General features: G+C 34.1%; 2 protein-coding genes across 7 annotated transcripts; one reads left to right on the top strand and one right to left on the bottom strand.

Annotated features, from left to right (window-relative positions):
* The first annotated feature begins 4,296 nt into the window (after positions 1 to 4,296).
* Positions 4,297 to 13,798, top strand: LOC114297308 (zinc finger BED domain-containing protein RICESLEEPER 2). Of its 6 annotated transcripts, XM_028241710.2 has the most exons (5): positions 4,319 to 4,469; positions 9,151 to 9,257; positions 10,661 to 10,743; positions 10,817 to 12,824; positions 12,951 to 13,798. In XM_028241710.2, exons 4-5 carry the CDS (start codon positions 10,817 to 10,819, stop codon positions 12,962 to 12,964), a joined length of 2,022 nt encoding a protein of 673 aa, XP_028097511.2. In that variant the 5' UTR covers positions 4,319 to 4,469; positions 9,151 to 9,257; positions 10,661 to 10,743; the 3' UTR covers positions 12,965 to 13,798. The 6 variants fall into 6 exon arrangements, with proteins under 6 accessions (XP_028097513.2, XP_028097512.2, XP_028097511.2 ...); XM_028241711.2 differs by lacking the exon at positions 9,151 to 9,257 and having other exon boundaries at positions 4,316 to 4,469; XM_028241709.2 differs by lacking the exon at positions 10,661 to 10,743 and having other exon boundaries at positions 4,351 to 4,469.
* A 2,596-nt stretch (positions 13,799 to 16,394) lies between these two features.
* On the bottom strand, positions 16,395 to 20,335 carry LOC114297305 (COBRA-like protein 10). Its single transcript, XM_082881457.1, has 3 exons — positions 19,696 to 20,335; positions 18,221 to 18,699; positions 16,395 to 17,345 (listed from the first exon to the last, which is right to left on the bottom strand). The coding sequence occupies exons 1-3, from the start codon at positions 20,333 to 20,335 to the stop codon at positions 16,395 to 16,397; spliced, it is 2,070 nt and encodes a 689-aa protein (XP_082737583.1).
* Positions 20,336 to 21,076: the final 741 nt, after the last annotated feature.

Here is a 21,076-nt window from a genome sequence, read left to right as displayed (position 1 = left end):
TTAAATTTTAATAGATGTTTTATTTAATTTCATTATTTAATTATTATTATTTTTTAAAATAAATTTATTTGAAATTTTAATTAAAAAAATAACATATATTTTTATTGATATTTTATTTATTTAATTTAAAAAAATAAATTTATTTAATTGTGTAAAAAATAAAATAAAATAAAATTTTATTTATCTAGTTAAAAATAATTAAAATATTAAAGATATGTTTAATATTGCTATTACTTGGTAAATAATTAAAAATGATAAAATAGTCATTTGAACATTTATTTTTCTCTATAGTATCTTAAAAAAATATAGGATTCATATCCTATTCTATCCAACTAAATAGTCATTTCCTGACATCTAATTTCATGACTAAACAAATATGAGATATAAATGTAGTCCAACAAATAGTCCGAGGATAATGTATCCTAGGATTGACAGTCTGGTGGATTCCAATCCCTTCTTAGAGCATCTTTAATGGCAAGCTATTTGAGCTGCCATTGTCAAAATTTGACACGAGTTTTAAAAAATGTTACTCCAATGGGCTGCTATAACCTCTGCCAAATTTGGCAAATGCCATTTCATCTTTCAAGTTTGGCAACAAGTTTGGCAATTGCCAAACTTGCCACATCATCCAAATAAACAAAATTTGGCTCCAAAATTTTCATGGAAGAAATAAATGCAGTGGAACAATAATACACTAGAGATGGAACAATAATATAAAATAAAATGAAAACACAGGGGAACAAAAAATTTGCCATTACAATAAATTTTTGGAGAAATTATTACCAGAGATGGAACAATATATTCCAACTTTTCAAATTTCAACTTTCTAAATTTCAACATACCAAACACACAATCACCAAATTTTCAATTTTCCAAATTTCAATTTCATTAATTTGAAGCAAACAAAATTTAAAAAATAAATAAATTAGAAAATGAACACAGTGAAGTAAAAAAAAATACTTGACAGTGAGAGAGAGAAGAGAGATAGATGATCTTCTTTGTGTTCTTTGATACAGATGATTCTACAGATGATATAGATACGTAATCTTCTTGGTGTTCTTTGATACAAATGATATAGTGAGAGAAACAGAGGGATAGGGGTAGACGGCAGTGAGAGGGAGATGGAGAGTGAGAGTGAGAGGGAGAGAGATAGATTTGGAGGTGGATTTGTGAGATTTGGAGACATGGATGATCGATTCAAAAGGAACTGGTGATGGACAGAGAAGAGAGAGACAGAGAGTAAAGAGAGGCGGAGGTGATGGATGGAGAAGAGAGAGAGGAGAGCAGAGAGGGGCGGAGGTGATAGATGGAAAAGAGAGAGACGAAGAGTAGAGAGAGAGAGAGACTCTCGGTGATGGAGGGAGAAGAGACGATATTTGAGAGTAAGAGAGAGAGAGAGAGAGACGAAGACTGAGAATGGTGAGGTGATGATGAAACCAAATAGAGAGACACAAAGACTGAAAGTGAGAGAGAGAGAGAAGAGACACATAGACGGTGGTGATGAAACCAAATAGAGCCTTTGTGCTCTGTTTGGCTAAAAAAAAAGAAAAACAAAAATAACAACAAATAGGTGGACGGTGGTGATGAAACCAAGTAGAGTCGTTGTGCTTTGTTTGGCTAAAAAAATATAAAAACAAAAATAAAAACAAATACCAGTTTGTGTCAAAAATAAATATGTAGTGATATGTTTTTGGGTGGGGTGAATTATATTTAATTTTTTTCCCAATTTGTCAATTTTTTTTCATTCTTATTACAAATTTTGTATAAAATTCTATAAACATATCATTTTTCTACTTGAAATAATCAAGTGAATTTTGAATTGTACGATTAATTTCATTTAGTATAATATATAATTTATATATACACAAATAAAAATACACACTAAAATAAAAAAAAAAATGTATTAATCTAATTAATAATTCGTATAAAAAAATCAATATATAATTACTTAATTTCTGTTTTTTTATTCTGCAAAAATATAGTTTTATGGAAGCATAACAGTGTCATGGCGAATCACAATGGAATCATACGATTCACTCAATTTAACATTCCAACAACATGAATTCAACAATTTTTAACTCAATTTAACATTCCAACGACATGAATCCAATCATTTTTAACAAAAACTGGTATCGAATGGTAAAATTCTAACAAACCATACATGCAACTGAAAGATGGACCTGGACTCGGTCTCATTCATGGTGGTGGGCAAGATAGTTCCATTCTTGCAACAAAAGGGCAACTTCCTAACTTTCTCATCATTAGCTTTCTTCTTAGGAAGACCAGAGATGATAGGCCTCCTTTGACACAGTTCATCACAGGAGTGAAATCCATGCCTTGATAGTACTGTCCCTAAGGTCCATAAATACACTCGGATGGGTCCTTCTTGCGAGTATAAGCACCTCTCATGTTAAAAATGAATTCTCCTTTCATCCATTCCCATGTCAAGTTCCAGTGGTCCAAGTGGCCGAGCGGGTGGAAGTTGTCTATCATGACTTGCGCCAGGTAGTCGCCTTCGAACACTTGGAGGATGTAGGTGAGGGAGAGGTCGCCGAATTGACGGGGCAAGAATTTTGTTTTCACTTCCTCCTCCTCCTTGAATTTTGTATCTTTTTGGCAGCTTAGGTGCATTCTGGTTGCTATAAAAAGGAAATAGGACAGTTCGACGTTCAAGTCAGTATTGGATGGGAAAAAGTTTGAACTTTTGAAAGATTGTTTGAATTTGAAAAGAACAAAAACAAATAAGATGTGTGAATTTAAATTTAACGAGATGAGAGTGATATGCTTGGAATGAATTTGGGTCCACAATTTTTTTATTTTTTATTTTGATTATTTTTCGAATTACTTTTTTACCTATTATCTAGTATTGCTGTCAAAATTTTAAACGGTTGGGGATCTTTTGTATTTTGGACCTTTTTTACAATAGATATGCATAGTGTTGCCTGTAAAAAAAGCAAATAGGACGGTGCAATGCTAAAGTCAGTCTTAGAAGAGGAAAAGCTTGGGTTCGAAAGAAGTAATTTGAAAATATAATGATACATACATATTCATAATTTAATTTAAAAATATTAATAGGTAATTTAGATTCATTTTATATGTGAATTGGGAATAAAATGTGATGCAAATGCAAATTTAATATGATAATGTTTAAATGAATATGATCTACACATACATTTTTCTCGTAACTTTTTGAATAACTATTCTATACTCCATAACATTATTGTAAATTTGCAAATGGTTGATGACGATTTTCTATTCCCTTGTCCAAGATCTCCTATTTATTACAGGATTAGAATCAAAGCGATAAATCGTGTAACAAAATAAATAATTAACAAAGTATGTAACAAAAAAAATTGAAAACAGAGATCCAATGCCAACAGTGCAAAGAATTCAATGACAAAGGATTATATTATGGGGGATGCACCAATAAATCCCAAATTAATAATTTATACACTGTTTAGTCCTAAAAGTTTTCTTATAGACTGAAAGGTCCCATTACAATGTTTCAAACATCAGATTAATGTTTCGAACATTAGCTTTCGAACATCAGATTAATGTTTCGAACATTAGATTGATGTGCAAATGGGACTAAATGGAGCATAAGAAAACTTTTAGGACTAAATGGTTCAACTTTTCAGAAACTAGGACTTATGGGTAAATTTTCCTTATATTATATCTACACGTAAAAATAGTGATAAAAACTTACCGCGTTTAGTTGGTTTAGGATACTTATATCTACGAGTGTGCATAATACCGCCAAAACGTTTCGAATCGCTCCGATCCGTGCATTTTTTGAACTATGGGGGGTGGGTTGGGCGGGTTGGAGTTCCAACTCTGGTGGGTCGGCGTGGGTGGTGGGTGAAAATTTGCCAAGCTACGGTAATAACCGACCCGACCCGCCTCTGTTGCAAAAAAAAAAATCTTGTGCTACACTACACACACAGCATGAAATTTCAGCCATAGATTATACACATACACATCTATCACACAAATACTCACACACACACAATAATTCTTGGGGATGCACCAATAAATCTCAAATTAATAACTTATACACTGTTTAGTCCTAAAAGTTTTCTTATAGACTGAAAGGTCCCATTACAATGTTTCAAACATCAGATCAATGTTTCGAACATTAGATTTCGAACATCAGATTAATGTTTCAAACATTAGATTGATGTGCAAATGGGACTAAATGGAGCATAAGAAAACTTTTAGGACTAAATGGTTCAACTTTTCAGAAACTAGAACTTATGGGTAAATTTTCCATAATTCTTCAACTAAACCTAATTGACCCACACATTTCATCTCATTCATTAATGTTGATTCATCGCCGCTGTCTTTTGGTCTCATTCCTCACCTCGCTGATTGGCTCACCGCCGCTGTAGTCTCTCCTCACCACCGCCGCCGCCGCCGTCTCCTTCCCTTTCCGATCAGCGCCTACTCGTCGTCGTCGACTCGTCACTTCGGTACGTGACTCTCTCGCTCTTTCTGCTCTTTTCTCTTTCGCTTCGTTGATCTCACACTCTCTCTCTCTCTTTGCTTTTTTTCTTTTTCTCTCGTTGATCTCTATTTCTTTGTTCTGTACTCTGCAATGTTGTTTGTTTGTTAGCCCTCATTGATATATATATATATATATACATATATAAATTAAAAATCAAAAACCAGTTTAGATTCAAATATATATATATATATATAACATCATTGATATATAGTTTACCTGTTGATGGTTTTTTAATATATACTAGGAGAAGCATGACATAATCTGAGGGTATAGATTCAAATATAAATATATATATATATATATATATATATATATAAATAAAAAGGAAAATGCGTGGTAGCTCGAAAGTACAGTGGCTCGAACGGCTCGACAGCCCAAAATGACGTCGTTTTGGGCTGTTTTTTTTTTTTTTTTTTTTTTTCTTCTTCATCGTGCTGGTCTGAAACCAGAGGGAGAGGAGAGGAGAGGGAGAGGGAGAGGGAGAGAGAGAAAGAGAGAGGGAGAGAGAGAGAGAGGAGGCAGGTCGTCCGTCGCAGCCCTCCGCCGTCGCCTCTGCCCGATCATCGCAGCCCCGCATCGGCCGATCGTCGTCGCAGCCTCCGCGCCTCCGCCCCTCCTCTACCTTCGCCCCCCGCCTCCGCCTCCACCCCGATATGTTGGCCCCATTCAGTCCCTCCTCCTCCTCCTCCTCTGCCCTCCTTCAGCCTCTCCCTCTCCCTCCTCCTTCTCTCTCACTTTTTCGAGCCAATTTCGAGCCGAAACTCTCGAGCTACCAATCGCTACCGAAATAAAAAATCAAAAACCAAGTTACCTGTTGATGTTTTTTTAATATATACTAGAAGCATGACACAATCTGAGTCTATAGATTCAAAAAAAAAAAAAAATTGTTTTACCTAATATGTTTGATATTTGATTTTTTTTTTTATTATAAATAGAGTTCAATATTGTTAAATTCTATTAAATCCAACAAAAGTTTAAGTTCAAATTCAGTATTCAACTTTAATTTCAGTATTCAATTTTAATTTTAGTTCAAATTCAGTATTCAATTTTTTTTTAAAGTTATTTAATTTCAGTATTCAAATTCAAAAGTTCAAGTTCAAAATTTTAAATTTAATTTTATTCTGTCTTCAATTTTACTCTCTGTCTTCTACAACATTTTTTATAAACTGCCAATCCGCCCGAACCGCCAAGGCAAATCCTCTATTATTTGTCAACCGAACTGCCGGTTTTTGATAAGAAAAATGGCAAATTCTAATTACATTTTTATCAATCCGCCACCCGTCACATGGTTTATATTTTTCTCTTAAACCGTACCAACCCGCACCGCGCACGCCCTACTTATATCCGTCATTGACAAGTCGAATAGTCTTGGGCATGAGAGTTCCCTTCTTTAGCCCGAATTGTGTCCCGGTCAGCTCCACCGTGGTTTGAATCTGCGTATAATCCCCGGCAGTCTCAATCGCCGTCTTCAAATCGGTCATCGGGTACCCGGCAAGAGTGGTACCGTTCTTTCCAACCCGAGCCGGGAGGTCCTCCGCATCCATCACCACCGCACCATCCGCGGACACCAAGATCTTATCATATTGAAACCCAACATACACCTTCCACGCCTTGAGCTCATGGGAGCTTTTATTTACACACACAATGTACACTTTCTACACATCCCCCCTCACTACACTTTTTACACACTTCCTTCATTAAGTGTGTGTATAAAGGGGGTTTAGTGTGTGTAAATAGAACCTCCCTAAGCTCATCCACACCAGCATTCAAAACCATCAATTGAGACTTAAATGCCCACGCTTGCGCCGTGATCTTTTATATTTTTTTTTATTAATTTATTTAATTGAGATTGAGATTTATTTTAATTTATTTAAGTTATGTGATAGACATTTAATTTTCTTAAATTTTAGGTAAATTACTTTTGATATGTACAGGAGAGGATTTATAAAAGTTAAAGAAGATATCAACACTATTATACGAGAAGAAACAAATCTAATATGATTAGCTTGAAGAACAAATGTAAACCACAAATTTAAAAGCAAGTAAATGTAATAATGAAAAAAATGAAAAGATGTGTAGAAGAACTAAAAAATATTGAGAAAAAGAAATATATACATACAAAAGTAATAAACACTGAAAAAATGCATATAAAGAAAGAAATAATATTAGGAATATAAAAATGGAGAAGATGAAAAGATGCGTGAATGAATTGAAAAATATTAGGAAAAAGAAAACAAATCGAATTTGATTAAGATGTGTAGATGAATTGAAAAACATTGAGAAAAAGAAATATGTACACACAAATAATAAACATTGAAAAAAAATGCATATAAAATAAGAAATAATATTAGGATAATAAAAATGAAGAAGATGAAAAAGATGTGTCGATGAATTGAAAAATATTGGGAAGAAGAAATATATATATACACAAAGATATAAAGTACGAAATAATATTACACTCACCTTGTAATAATTTTTGCAGATCATCAAACTTAGAAAATGTAACAATGGAGAAGATAACATGATTTTCACAGATCATCAAACTTGCAAAACGTAATAATGAAAAGGATGAGTTAGTATGAGAAAAGATAGGTAGATGAAAGAAAAAAAAATGGATAGATTAAAGAGAATGATTGAATTTGATTGAAATATGGAATAAACTGAATACAAAAACGTATATGTAGGAGTTGTAGGAGTTATTGGTGATGGATATGGATAAATATAGATGTGGGAATTGTGGGTGATGGATATAGATGAATGTGGATATAAATTAATATTTTATTATTTCATTTTATATTTTGATTGAATTTGATTGAAATAAGGAATAAACTGAATACAAAAACGTGTATGTAGGAGTTATAAGTGATGGATATGGATGAATATAGATGTGAGAGATGTGGGTGATGGATATAGATGAATGTGGATATAAATGAATATTTTATTATTTTATTTTATATTTTATTATTTTATTTTATATTTTATTATAGAGAGAGGGAGTGAAAAGGCTTGAATAGTAGGAAGAGAGGTGAAGAGAGGTGCCACGTATTTTTTTATTTTTATAAAATTATGAGAATTTAGGAATAGGTTTTTGGAGCCTTTTGAGAAAACATTACATTTGATTATATATATATAGTATATAGTATAGATATAGATAGATAGATAGATAGATAGATTTGATGGGCAAAATGATCATAAAAATTGAACAATTTAAACCAAGCAAACATTCATTTTTAATTAATTATTTTGACTTTTTTTTTTTTTTTTACTTCATGACAAACATGTTTTTGATTTGTTTACTTATTTAGAAAAAACAAAAAATAAAAAATTGGACTTTTTAAACATCCAAACAATCTCATTAAACTCTCTTTTATAATTTAATTTGATGGGCAAAATGGTCATGAAAAATTGAACAATTTAAACCAAGCAAGCATTCAATCTTAATTATTTATTTATTATTTTGAAATGAGAAGTGGAGAAAAAAACGATTGAATCATATGAATTATAGAACTAATCATGATGAATTTTACTCCATCATTGAATCTTATGAAAAAAAAAATAAAAATTACAAATTAAATTATGAAATTGATAGGTTAGAAATGAAATAAAAAATAAAGGGAGCTACTATTCGCACTCCATTTTACTCTAAATATACTTCCTTTTATGTATGAAGAAAATACTAGTATATTTGCAGCAAAATAGAGTGGAAATAGCAAAATAAATAACAATAATTTAGAAATAAAAGTGAAATTAACCTATTTTAATTATTTATTTATTATTTTGAAGTGAGAAGTGGTGAAAAAACGAGTGAAAAAGTTATTTGGCTTTTCTTTTTTGTGTGGGTGATTTTTTATTTATTTATTTAGGCTTTTCATCATTTTTTTTTTTTGTGTGCGCGCTTATTTGTGCTAATAACATTTTGATTATTTGGTGTCAACTTATTTAATTGACAATTGAGGAGAAAAAGTTATTTTTAACAAAATCTAATATGTTTGACAAGTAGTTAAAAATTCATTTTTTTTTCTTAGATATTTGTCTTTAGTGATATTTTTATTTTTATTTGTTAGTTTAGAAAGATCTAAAAAAAAAAAATAAAATTCGAAACACAAAAAATCCTACCTAATTTTTCTGAATAAAAAAAAGAGTATTTTTTTAATATTTGCCAAAAGCATATAGTGATGTTTTGGAAACTTGGCTTTTAATCACTTTTTTAAGTTTGTAGTAAAACTTAAAAGTTGGTTTTTTTGTATTTAAAGACATTTCGAAAGTTGGTTTTTGACTACTGGTAAAATTATAATTTTACTCTTCATGGGTCAAAATGTGCTACATGGGTGAAGTTGTAAATATTTTAAATTGAGTGGAGTAGTTTGGTCATTTTATTATGATTTGACATCATAAACCAACATTAATAAAAAAAAAGTCAAAAGTAACTTTTTATCAACTTTTCAAATCGTTTGTTTAAAGAAGTCAAAAACTTGATTAAAAGCTAAAAAAAAATACTTTTTTACTATCTTTCCAAAATAGGCGATAGTAACATTTTTGTAACAACTTTTATTTCAAAAAACAAGAAATTTATTTAAAAAAAAAAAAAATTCTGCCAAACGAGCCCTTATTTCAATTTTTTTATTTTTATTTTCCCAATCGTTTAGGTCTCTCTGCCCACCTACTCGCCACTGATCGCAATTCGCAGCTCACTTCTCTACTCTCAAATCGGTTGCCACCAGTTGAAACTGCGCAAAAATCTTGAAAAATTCAAGTAATTTCTTTATCTACATTGAAGAACTCATCAAGTTACACAGTATAGTAGGTTTCATTCAAGTTTGTTCCCACTATAGGTTCTAGATTTTTACTTGTTTCCATTTGGTACTAAAACTGTATAATTTCTCGATTGATTTCCAATTGATGTAAAATTATGTCTGTAAATCTTGTTCATGTACACATACATTCATTGAACACACGCAAGCATATATAAACATAAACTTGTGTATTTTAAGATTTAGGGTGTTCGGTTAATTAGTAAAACCAAATGGGTAGACTCAATTTTTAGTTCCTTAGTAGTACTATTCATGTGTTAAGGGTCATTGGTAGGGTGATAAATGAACCAAATAACTCGAGCTCAACTTGTGTTTGGCTGGTTAAAAGCTCATTTGAGATCTGTTAAATAAACAAACCAATCTTGAACACATTTTTGGAGCTCATTAAAGTTTTTAAACCAGGCTTGAATAGTTAATTATTCGTTTGGCTCAGTTTAATAAGTCTAAAATTATGTAAAAGTACCAAACTACTCGAGCTTGGCTTGACAAAAGCTTGTTTGAGATAGCTTGACAGTTTAATGAACCGAACTTGAATAAATTTTGAAACTCGTTAAAGTTTTCAAACCAAGTTTGAACAGTTAACTGTTCAGCTCATTTGGCTCGTTTTTCACCCCCAGTCATTGGGTTATGAAATGAGATCTGTTTGGTTCATTGGAATGAAAAAAACAATGCCCAATAAGTACCCATTAATGGGTGTTTGGGAGGGGTTGCAAATTCAATGAAATGAAACTCATTCCCATGTTGGGTTCACTAAAATTGATGAAAAATGTATTACCAATAGAATTATCATTCATCATTGTAAGCGAATAGTCCATGCTGAGGTTAAGGAATGAGCATTCTATTTTATTTCACTATGGTGAACCAAACAAATCACAATAGTGTGGTGTATGATGATTCCATTTACAATGCATTTTCTATATTTTTTAGTGAACAAAATTTGAGAATGGATCATTCCAGTTATTCCATTTTACCTTTATTACCAAACACTGCCTAAATGTTCTCTGTTTCTCATTTGCTTCAACACTTTTAAGCTTTGGAAGATAGTTGTTAGTTTAGTTAATGTACTGTGGAATTACTTTATGCACTAATATTTTTCTTTAAAAATGTACGGATACTGATCTGTTTGGTATATGATTTCACAAATTTTGTTTCATTTTTTTGGTTCTTTTTGCTTTTTAAGAACAATAAATTGTGATTTTATATGGAAGGTTCCATGACTGCACCATGGTTACTTGTTAGTCTTAAGCATTGGATTCAATTTGTTGTTTCTCTTTTTTTCTTTTTGTCTCTTTTAAATATAATATTTGTACTCATGAATCCCTTTGGTTTGCTGCATCTAATTTAGACCAAGATATTGCTCCAAGTCTCCTAAACATCACTGTATACAACCTCACACATTGATACAACTTGAAAACAGCAGTTTCAGAGGTGATGTTTACATTTTTTTGGGGTAAAAAATAGTATTAAATTTCTAATGGTACCACTATCTTCATTTGTTTAGATGTTGGATGTAAGACAAGAATATGTCGTGGATGCTACTCCTTTGCAAACAAGAACAGGTGAAAAGAGGAAAAGAGAAGGCAGGTTAAAATCTAAGGTTTGGGAACATTTCACAAAACTGGAGAACATGCCCGGAAAACACAAAGAATGTATGTGCAATTACTGTGAAAAGTTATTCTCTTGCTCAAGCACAGCAGGAACAACCCATTTGAAGCGTCACATATTTCTCCGACGGTGTGCAGTTTACAAGAATGAAAATGAGGACAAGTCTCAATCACTTCTGAATTATGAAAAGGGAAGCTTGGAGCAAGCTAGTAATGTTGGCCCATGGAAATTTGATCAAGAGCGTAGTTGGCGTGACCTTACAGAACTTATAATTAATTTGGAGTTGCCGTTTAATTTTGTTGAAGATCCTTCCTTTCAAAAGTATATTTTGGGTATCTACCCGAAGTATAACTTTGTCTCTTCGAACATGGTGAGGAGTGATAGTATAAAATGTTATGAGATTGAGAAAAACATTTTGAAGGAGATTTTGCAAAGTTCAAACCCCAGGGTGTGTTTAACAACTAACGCTTGGACCTCTAGTCAAGGCCTGCAGTATATGGCACTTAAAATTCATTTTATTGATAATGGGTGGAAGTTACAAAAGAGGATCATTAACTTTGTCATGGTTCCGATTGAGGCAAGTGTTGACAATCTTGCGAATATTGTTAAAAATTGCTTGCTAGAGTGGAATATTGAGAAGATTTGCACCATTACATTGGATGATAGTACTGCTAATGATCTTCTTGCAAGAACCCTTTCAGGGCATTATTCTTCTAGAGGCTTGCTATTACTCCAAGGTCGTGCTATTCAGGTGCATTGTTTGGGTCATGTTTTGAACTCAATTGTTCAAGAAGGATTGGATGAGATTAAGGACTCAATTTGTAGAGTTCGCAATGCGGTGAAATATGTGAAGGTAACCCCTAGGAAAAAAGTTGAATTTCTTCATTATGTTGATCAAGAACGTATTCCTCGAGGTAAGATGTTGGTTTTAGATATTTGCACATGGTGGAATTCTACATACAAGATGCTTGGTTCGGCTTTGCATTATAGGAAAGCATACGATCGTATGCGATCATGTGACCCACACTTTAAGGATCCACCTAGTCCTGAGGATTGGGAGAAGGCTAAGATTGTTCATCATTTCCTTGAATCCTTTTTCATTGTGGCTAACACATTTTCCAGAACTAAATATTGTACAGCAAATGTGTTCTTTCAAGAGGTTTATAGGATTCTAATGTTGTTGCGTGAAACAGCCACTGATTTAGGTTCTTTACTTGGAAGGATGGCATTGAATATGCTAGTGAAATTTGAGAAGTATTGGATAGAGAAAGAACCAAACATTTTACTTTCCATGGCTGTTGTTCTTGATCCTAGGTTCAAGCTTAAGTATTTGAGGTTTTGCTACAACAAGATTTATGATTCTAGATTGGTAGGAGATTTGATGGGTCGTGTGGAAGATGAGCTTCGTAAACTTTTTGGCGAGTATGTAGCTGAATATGAGGCTTCTCGTATGAAAGACACTTCTAGTAAGAGTTGTGATAAGGGTATTTCATCCGTTACGTGCCCCTCTTCTTTCAAGATAAAAGCAGACTTAATGGAAGAGTTTTACAAGTTTACCGAGGAAGAGATTTTGGAAATTAAGACAGAATTAGATGTCTACATGGAGGAAAACCTCCACCGAAGCAAACTTTCAAGTGATGAGGAAGAATTCGACATTTTGCAATGGTGGAAGGCTAATTCTTCTAGGTTTCAAGTGTTATCTAGGATGGCACGTGACATTTTAGCCATTCCCGTGTCTTCACTTGCTTCAGAGTGTGCATTTAGTACTGATGGTAAGGTTCTTAACAAGTTTCATAGTTCATTGCTTCCTTCTACCATTGAGGCATTGGTTTGTACCCAAGATTGGATTCGAGGTGAGCCGGCGCAGACTGAATTTGAGGAGGAAATGGATATGGCTTTTGCAAGTAAGTATAAGTAATCTCATTTTTTAAATTCTAAACTTTTTTTTTTTTTAATGTTAAATTTTACTTCTATTTTTTTTTTTTATACTGTTGATTGATTATTGATTTTTGTTGTTTGAAATTTCCCAGCCCTCAATATATAAAATTTTAAAGCTCGAGGGTTTTTGCTTACTGTGCGATCGGTTCACCAATTCGAAGGGGTCTCAGATTAGCAAATATGCTTGCAAGTCTCAAGTTGGTTTATGATATCCATGATGTGTGCATGAGAGTACAGTTGGCTTGAGAATGAAATTTGAAACATGTATATTCAAATTTGCGAAATGTTGAAAGCATTACAAGTAGTGTGAAGGGAAACTTTTGATCACATGACTTTGTCTACAAAACCATAGCTGGTGGATTTTTTGGAAGCTGGATTTAGAGTCAAAGTTAACTTTTTGATTCTCTTCTTTCTTCAGTAATTAGTTCTGTCAGTGTCGCTCATTCAGTTACCGCATTTTTTAAGTTCAGTGGTGTGGCTTACAGCTTTCTGAGGTTTTAAGTGGAAGAACATAGGAATTTAGCTCAGTGAAGACAATTCATGAGTGGGTGCAGTTGCCCTTGTTCAAGGCTCGATGTATTTGATATACTCTGCCTTTGTTGTTCATTTGGGTAAATCCCGAGTTATATTGTAGACTTAAGCTTGTTGTGTGGAATTAGAAATGCACTCTTCACAAGTGCCATTTATAGGAACCTTAATGTCATCAACAGCCGTTCCTGCTTTGATTTCTCAGGCATTGGCTGCATTGTGGAGAGTGCTGGTTGAAAATAAATACTGCCAAACTTTTGCCTTAACCTTGTTGAATTTCCCTGTGTGTTAAATGAAGAGAGGCTCATATGATATCAGTTCCTAGTTTTTCATGGTGTTACTTCTTGCTGTGTAAACATACCATTACCTTTCTGAAAAATTAAAATTGTAGTATGGTTTTTACTTGTATTAATCTCATAACTCTCTCTCTCTCTCTCTCTATATATATATATATAAAATTGTAGTATGGTTTTTACTTGTATTAATCTCATAACTCTCTCTCTCTCTCTCTCTCTCTATATATATATATATATATACATATATTCTATAAATTTGCAGATGTAGGATGAAGAGATTAAGGAAAGATGAAAAAATTATTTTAAGAAATTATTAAATGAGGAACATGGAGGTACGGCAGCAGAGGAAGAAATAACCAATAATACGATAAATCAAGATTATAGGTTCTATTGCAAGATTAGGAACTTTGAAATGGAGATTGCACTTAAGAAGGTAAAATGAAATAAGGTTTTAGGACCCGATGATATCCTCATTGAAGTTTGGAAGTGTTTGGGTAAAAATGGGATTGCTTGGTTGACTAGGTTGTTTAGCAAAATTTTGTTGATTAGGAACATACCAGATGTGTGGAGGAAGAGTATTTTAGTGCCAATTTATAAGAATAATCGAGATGTCCAGAATTGCAACAACTACAGAGGAATCAAGTTAATATGCCATATAATGAAAGTGTCGGAGAGGGTGATGGAACGCCGATTGCGAGATATAACAGAGGTGTCAGAGAATCAATTTGGGTTTATGCCTGGCAGGTCAACAATGGAAGCGATCTATCTTTTGAGGAGAGTAATAGAAAAGTATAGAGAAAAGAAAAGAGACATTCATATGTCGTTTATCGACCTTGAGAAAGCATATGATAGAGTGCCTCAGGATATCATATGGCGGGTGTTAGAGAAGAAAGGGGTGACAAAAGGTTACATTGATGTGATTATGGACATGTATAAAGGGGTGGTGACCACTATTAGATCACTTGTTGGAGAAACAAATGAATTTCCCATTACTGTAGGGTTACACCAATTATCTATATTAAGTCCTTATCTTTTTGCTTTAGTTATGGATGAGTTAACGAGAAATATTCAGGATGATGTGCCATGGTATTTGCTTTTTGCAGACGATATCATGCTAATGGATGAGATTAGAGAAGGAGTAAACATAAAATTGGAGATTTGGTGAAAAACTCTTGAATGGGTTCCAGATAAGCAGAACTAAGACAGAGTACATGGAGTATAAATTTAGTAACAGTAACAATGAAAGCAGAGGAGAAGTAAAGATTGAGAACCAAAAACTGTCTAAGAGTGAACATTTTCGTTATTTAGGGTCGATTATCACAACAGTGGGGGAGATTGATGTGGATATGGCCCATAGGATTAAGGCGGGATGGTGTAAGTGGAGAAATGCATCTGGGGTATTTTGTGATAAACGAATTCCCACTAGACTAAAAGGTAAGTTCTATAGAACGGCTATTAGACCAGCGATGTTGTGTAGGACGAAATGTTTGGTAACGAAGAAACAACATATAGATAAGATGACTATGACTGAGATGAGAATGCTAAGGTGGATGTGTTGCAAGACTAGACAAGACAGAATTATGAATGAGTGCATTCGAGAATGGGTAGGAGTAGTACCGATAGAAGATAAGTTGAGAGAGAATCGATTGAGATGGTTTGGTCATATTCAATGGAGATCAATATAGGCAGTAGTGAAGAGATGCGATGCTGTAACGGTAGATGGAAGTATTAGGAGACGGGGTAGGCCTAGATTAACGTTAGCTAGCTTTGTAAATAGAGATATGGATCTACTTAATTTGACTAACGAAATGACCTTTGATAGGACTGTGTAGAGAAAAAGGATTCATGTAGCCGATAGCATTTGATAGGGCTTAAGGCTTAGTTTGCTTTGATTTAGTAAAATGTTGGAATTTGGAAGCCGCCACCACCACATTTCTGCTTTCAGCTGGATAGCAAAGAAAGACTCTTGGTGTTCAGTAGAACGAATTCTCCCAACTGTATGGTCAGTTTCACTCATTCATTACGACTGCTATTATTAGTTTGAGAACACCATGTCAATATGCTGAACAGATTACACATAACTTTTAAATTATTTTTTTTTGAATATTATTATGTAAGTATTAAACGATGAGCCGCCAACAGAGGGGCTAAAAATCCTCTTATCTTCAAATTTCACCGTCCTCTTGTTCCGACACATTTATCATTACTGTCTGAGAATCTCAAAGTAAGAAAATTTTGAGACATAAAAGTACAATTTTTTTTTTTTGAAGGATAGGGAAATATGGGACAGTGGATCACTATGGTCTTTCCATTCAACAACATTACATTCATACATAAACAAATGCAAATAATAGTCAAACCTATGGCAAAAGAGGTGAGAATTCAAAAGTTCATAAATTTTGGGAATTTCTTTTTAGGAGAACAAAATTATGTGAACCACCACCAGCAACTCTGCAATTCATGAAACAAAGTTCATGTTCATTTTTTGTATATAAAAATAACTGATAGTAAATGTAGAAATCCCATACAATCAATGGCAGTGTGTCTCTCTCTCGACATGGTTTAACAATTTTCCTCATCAAAAACATCAGTCTTCCAATGATGGTTCTCTCTTGTTTTGTTCTCCTTCAACATTTGCCTCCATTGCCCCCATTTTCGCTTCACCCCCCCCCAAAAAAAGCACACATTCAACAAAATGATCTCTCATAAAAGCTACCAATCCAAAAACTCCAACCGATTTGTAATGAGTAGAAAAGTGATAATCGTGATAAAAATAGCAGGCAGGACGCCAACGTTTGCCCTGTGTGCCCCACTTTGCTTAGGAAACTCTGGTGGAAGTGCGCATTCTTCCCCGTTAAATACTACTCTAGTTGGAAATCCGTCACCACGTGCCACGTTAATCCCGGGTGTATGTTTCTTTAAAAACGAAATCACCGACTGCTGTTTTCCAGGTACTCTCGGGCCATTCAGAGTAGTCCCATTTGTCTCTCCAACCAAATAATTCAAACCCTTCAATCCTTGGAAAAACACTGTGTTGTTGAGCTCGGGCAGTTTGGTGCCGTTGAAAGAATATACATTTTCGTACCCACGGTAAGCTCTCTTCATCTGGATAGCCGCGAACCAATCCTCAAACGGGGTCTCCAGCCAGTTAAAAAGTGTCATTCGGGCAGTCCACCCGCTCTTGTAATCGGTATCCACATGCCAGTTAATGCTGACACCACAGTTGTCCGGACAGGGCAGCGTTTTGGGCAGGTGGAGATGTTTAATTGCCGCCCAAGCTTTCGCTTTTGTGGTTCGGTTGGCAAAGGGAACAAGCAGAGCCTCGGGTGGGATAGCAAGAGGTCGGGCGTTAGGGTTGCATTTTGTGTCATCATCACAGCCACAAGCGCAGGTGTTGCAGGGGATGACAGCGTCGGCGTAGTACGCAGAGAACGAGACACAGCACCGGGCTTGTTTTGGTTTTGGTCGGGTTATGTTGCAAGTTACTTGCCAGCTAGCTACAGCGGAGCTGGTGGCGGCGAGGCCACTCGAGTCGGGAAATTCACTCGAGTCTATTCTGATTGGAGGGCCGCATTTGTATTGTGGGTTGAGAATGCCGTTGATCTTCCATCGCTGCGGTGGAGTTAGGGCAGTTCGGTTCATGTCCGGAGGCAGTTTATATACCTGTAATCATAATTTTCAAATCGTGAATCGTTTTGTTAAAGAACAATTATATATGAGTAATGTTATATATCATGAATAAAATATCATGAAAATGATCATGAAAAATTCTCTACCGTTAACTTGCACATACAAGAAAACACTACACATTAATCAAGGGATGAAAAATCTTCATGAAGTATTTCATGATATTTTTTTCATGACCCCTAATATTATTCATTATATATAAACAAAAAATTTATATAGAAAGTTTGTACCTAATGATTTAGCTAAATTTTGAGTTTATTATTTCAAAATAAATAGTCAATTGAAATGTTTTTAATTATCAAAATGATATTTTGGTGCAGAATTCTGTATAAAATTAGTGGGGTAACATTTTACTTTGGTAAAAGATAAATAATATACAATAAAAAATTATATGAATTTTTGTGATGCTTTCATTTACAATGAAAATATCTAATATTGTTCTCATAATTCACAAATGTCGCTCACATAATTCTTATTACAAATTTTGTATAAAATTCTATAAACATATCATTTTTCTACTTGAAATAGTCAATTGTGAATTTTGAATTGTAAGATTAATTTCATTTAGTATAATATATAATATATAATTTATATATACACAAATAAAAATACACACTGAAATAAAATAAATATATATTAATCTAATTAATAATTCGTATAAAAAAATCAATATTAATTTCTGTTCTTTTTATTTTGCAAAAATATAATTTTATGCAAACATAACAGTATCATGGTGAATCACAATAGAATCATACGATTTACTCAATTTAATATTCCAACAATATGAATCCAACTATTTTTAACAAAAACCGGTATCGAATCGTGAATAGCAAGATTCTAGCAAACCATACCTGCAACTGAAAGATGGACCTGGACTCGGTCTCATTCATGGTGGTGGGCAAGATAGTTCCATTCTTGCAACAAAAGGGCAACTTCCCAACTTTCTCATCATTAACTTTCTCCCTAGGAAGATCAGAGATGATAGGCCTCCTTTGACAGTTCATCACAGGAGTGAAATCCATGCCTTGATAGTACTGTCCCTGAGGTCCATAAATACACTCGGCTGGGTCCTTCTTGCGAGTATAAGCACCTCTCATGTTAAAAATGAATTCTCCTTTCATCCATTCCCATGTCAAGTTCCAGTGGTCGAGGCGGCCGAGCGGGTGGAAGTTGTCTATCGTGACTTGCGCCAGGTAGTTGCCTTCGAACACCTGGAGGACGTCGTAGGTGAGGGAGAGGTCGCCGAATTGACGGGGCAAGAATTTTGTTTTCACTTCCTTCTTCTTCTTGAATTTTGGATCTTTTTTGCAGCATACGTGCATTGTCGTTGCTGTAAAAAAGAAATAGTACAGTCCGATGTTCAAGTCAGTATTGAATGGGGATTGAGCTTTTGAAAGATTGTTTGAATTTGAAAAAAAACAAAAAAGAAGAAGAAGAGGAGTGAATTTAAATTTAATGCGATGAGAGTGATATACTTGGAATGAATTTGGGTTCACAATTTTTTTTAATATTATTTTTTGAATAACTTTTTTACGTATTATCTAGTATTGTTGTCAAAATTTCAAACGGTTGGGGATCTTTTGTATTTTGTATCTTTTTTACAATAGATATGCATAGCGTTGGCTGTAAAAAAAGCAAACAGGACAGTGCAATGCTAAAGGCAGTATTAGGCCTCCTTTCGCAAGTGGCTCTTTTAGTTAAAAAGTTATTAAAAAAATCAAAAAATCAACAATTCATATCAAAAAGTCAAATATTTCCTTTTCTCTTTACTTTTTACACATCTTTTCGTAAAAAGTCAAAAAATCATCCCAAACATGCTATTTTTTTTACATCACATTTTAGCCAAAAGCTAAAAAATTACTAAAAATTCTTGTTTCCAAACGAGGCCTAAGAGGAAAAGCTTGGGGTCGAAAAAGTAATCTGAAAATATAATGATACATACATATTCAAAATTTAATTTAAAAATATTAATATATAATTTAGAATCATTCTATATGTGAATTGCAAATAAAATGTCTATAAATGCAAATTTAATGTGATATGAGTCGCACTTTAAATGAATATAAGTCACACATTTCATTTTTCTCGTAACTTTTTGAATAACCTTTTTATACTCCATAACATTCTTATAAAATTACAAATGGTTGATGATGATCTTCTATTCCCTAGTTCAAGATCTCCTCTTTATTACTGGATTAGAATCAAAGAGATAAATCATGTAACAAAATGAATAATTAACAATGTATGTAACAAAATTTTTTGAAAACAGAGATCCAATGCCAACAGTGTAAAGAATTATCTAGTTGTGTGATTGAATTCTGTACACATAAAAATACTGATAAAAACTTACTGTGTTTAGTTGGTTTAGGACACTTATATCCGTCATTGACAAGCCGAATAGTCTTGGGCATCGGAGTTCCCTTCTTCAGTCCGAATTGTGTACCGGTCAGCTCCACCGTGGTTTGAATCTGCGTAGAATCCCCGGCAGTCTCAATCGCCGTCTTCAAATCGGTCATCGGGTACCCAGCAAGGGTGGTCCCGTTCTTTCCAACCCGAGCCGGAAGGTCCTCGGCATCCATAACCACCGCACCATCCGCGGACACCAAGATCTCATCATATTGAAACCCAACATACACCTTCCACGCCATGAGCTCATCCACACCAGCATTCAAAACCATCAATTGAGACTTAAATGCCCACGCTTGCGCCGTTGCGTTCTTCACAAAAGGGTATTCCTTCTCGCGAGACGTGAACGTGTACCCAATGTAGATCCCGTCGCAGGTATCTTGAGCTGGAGGCGGAGCAGCAACGGCAGGAGTGTCACCACCGCCACTGCCACCGCCACCACCACCACCACCACCGGCGCCGAACTCGTAGTCATTAGCCTTTTGACCCTTACATATATGAATGCTATGACAAAACAAGAATAAAACGATGTAAGGCACCACTTTCCATGGTATTTTCATACCGGGAAATGTATCGGTGACTCTGGTTTTCGTCGTCGTCAAGGTGGCTGGTTGAAGGACGAGAACGATGGTGGATTGCCTGCCGTGTGAGAACACACGGCGAGAGAGGGAGAGAGAGGTGATGGAGCAAAATGGGGGAGAGTATGAGGGGAAAAAAAGAAAACAAAGTATGAGATTGTTGTGAAATGCTTATATTAGAAAGAGAAAAGAGTTAGACTTATTCAGATGAATTCTCTTCCTCTAGTTTAGCGACATTTCAGTGAGAGTTATTGCATGTATATATATGGGGAGTTATGTACGTGCATGCGAGCTGTTAATAATAGTGTGTCAAGGATTCTCTCTTCTCAAAGTCCGGTCTTTTGTCCACTTTCAATTGTCTGATACAGTGATGAAAATATAATTCTGCGACTAAAAATAGATGAAGGACTAATTTTTAAGACAAAAAATCTCTGTGCCAGCCTAAAACAACACATAACGAGTGTTCGTAGTTTCGATAGTTTGTCTTATTTTTAAGAGAAATTATAGAATGTTCTTGGAAATTATAGAGTATCAATATTTCTTAATTAATTATCATTTAATATGTTTTTTCATGTTCTCCAATCATTCAACATAATACATCACTTACTTACCTTCTCTACCAATCACAATATTATGAAATACCACATATCTATACTTCAAAATTACTGAACCCATTTTTAGCTACCCTTTGTCCATCTTATTACATCACCACCGTTTAAATTT

The sequence above is a fragment of the Camellia sinensis genome, chromosome 7 (genome assembly GCF_055761805.1).
Source record: "Camellia sinensis isolate YWXY chromosome 7, ASM5576180v1, whole genome shotgun sequence".
NCBI lineage: Eukaryota > Viridiplantae > Streptophyta > Magnoliopsida > Ericales > Theaceae > Camellia > Camellia sinensis.
This window is presented reverse-complemented; position numbering and strand designations above follow the sequence as displayed.

Coding starts and splice junctions, on each gene's coding strand:
- LOC114297305 (XM_082881457.1), bottom strand. CDS start 20,335: ATGAAAATACCATGGAAAGTGGTGCCTTACATCGTTTTATTCTTGTTT. Junction 18,700..19,695: donor GTTTTTATCAGTATTTTTAT/GTGTACAGAATT, acceptor TCTTTTTTACAG/CAACGACAATGCACGTATGC. Junction 17,346..18,220: donor GGTCCATCTTTCAGTTGCAG/GTATGGTTTGCT, acceptor TTATGATTACAG/GTATATAAACTGCCTCCGGA.
- LOC114297308 (XM_028241712.2), top strand. CDS start 10,817: ATGTTGGATGTAAGACAAGAATATGTCGTGGATGCTACTCCTTTGCAA.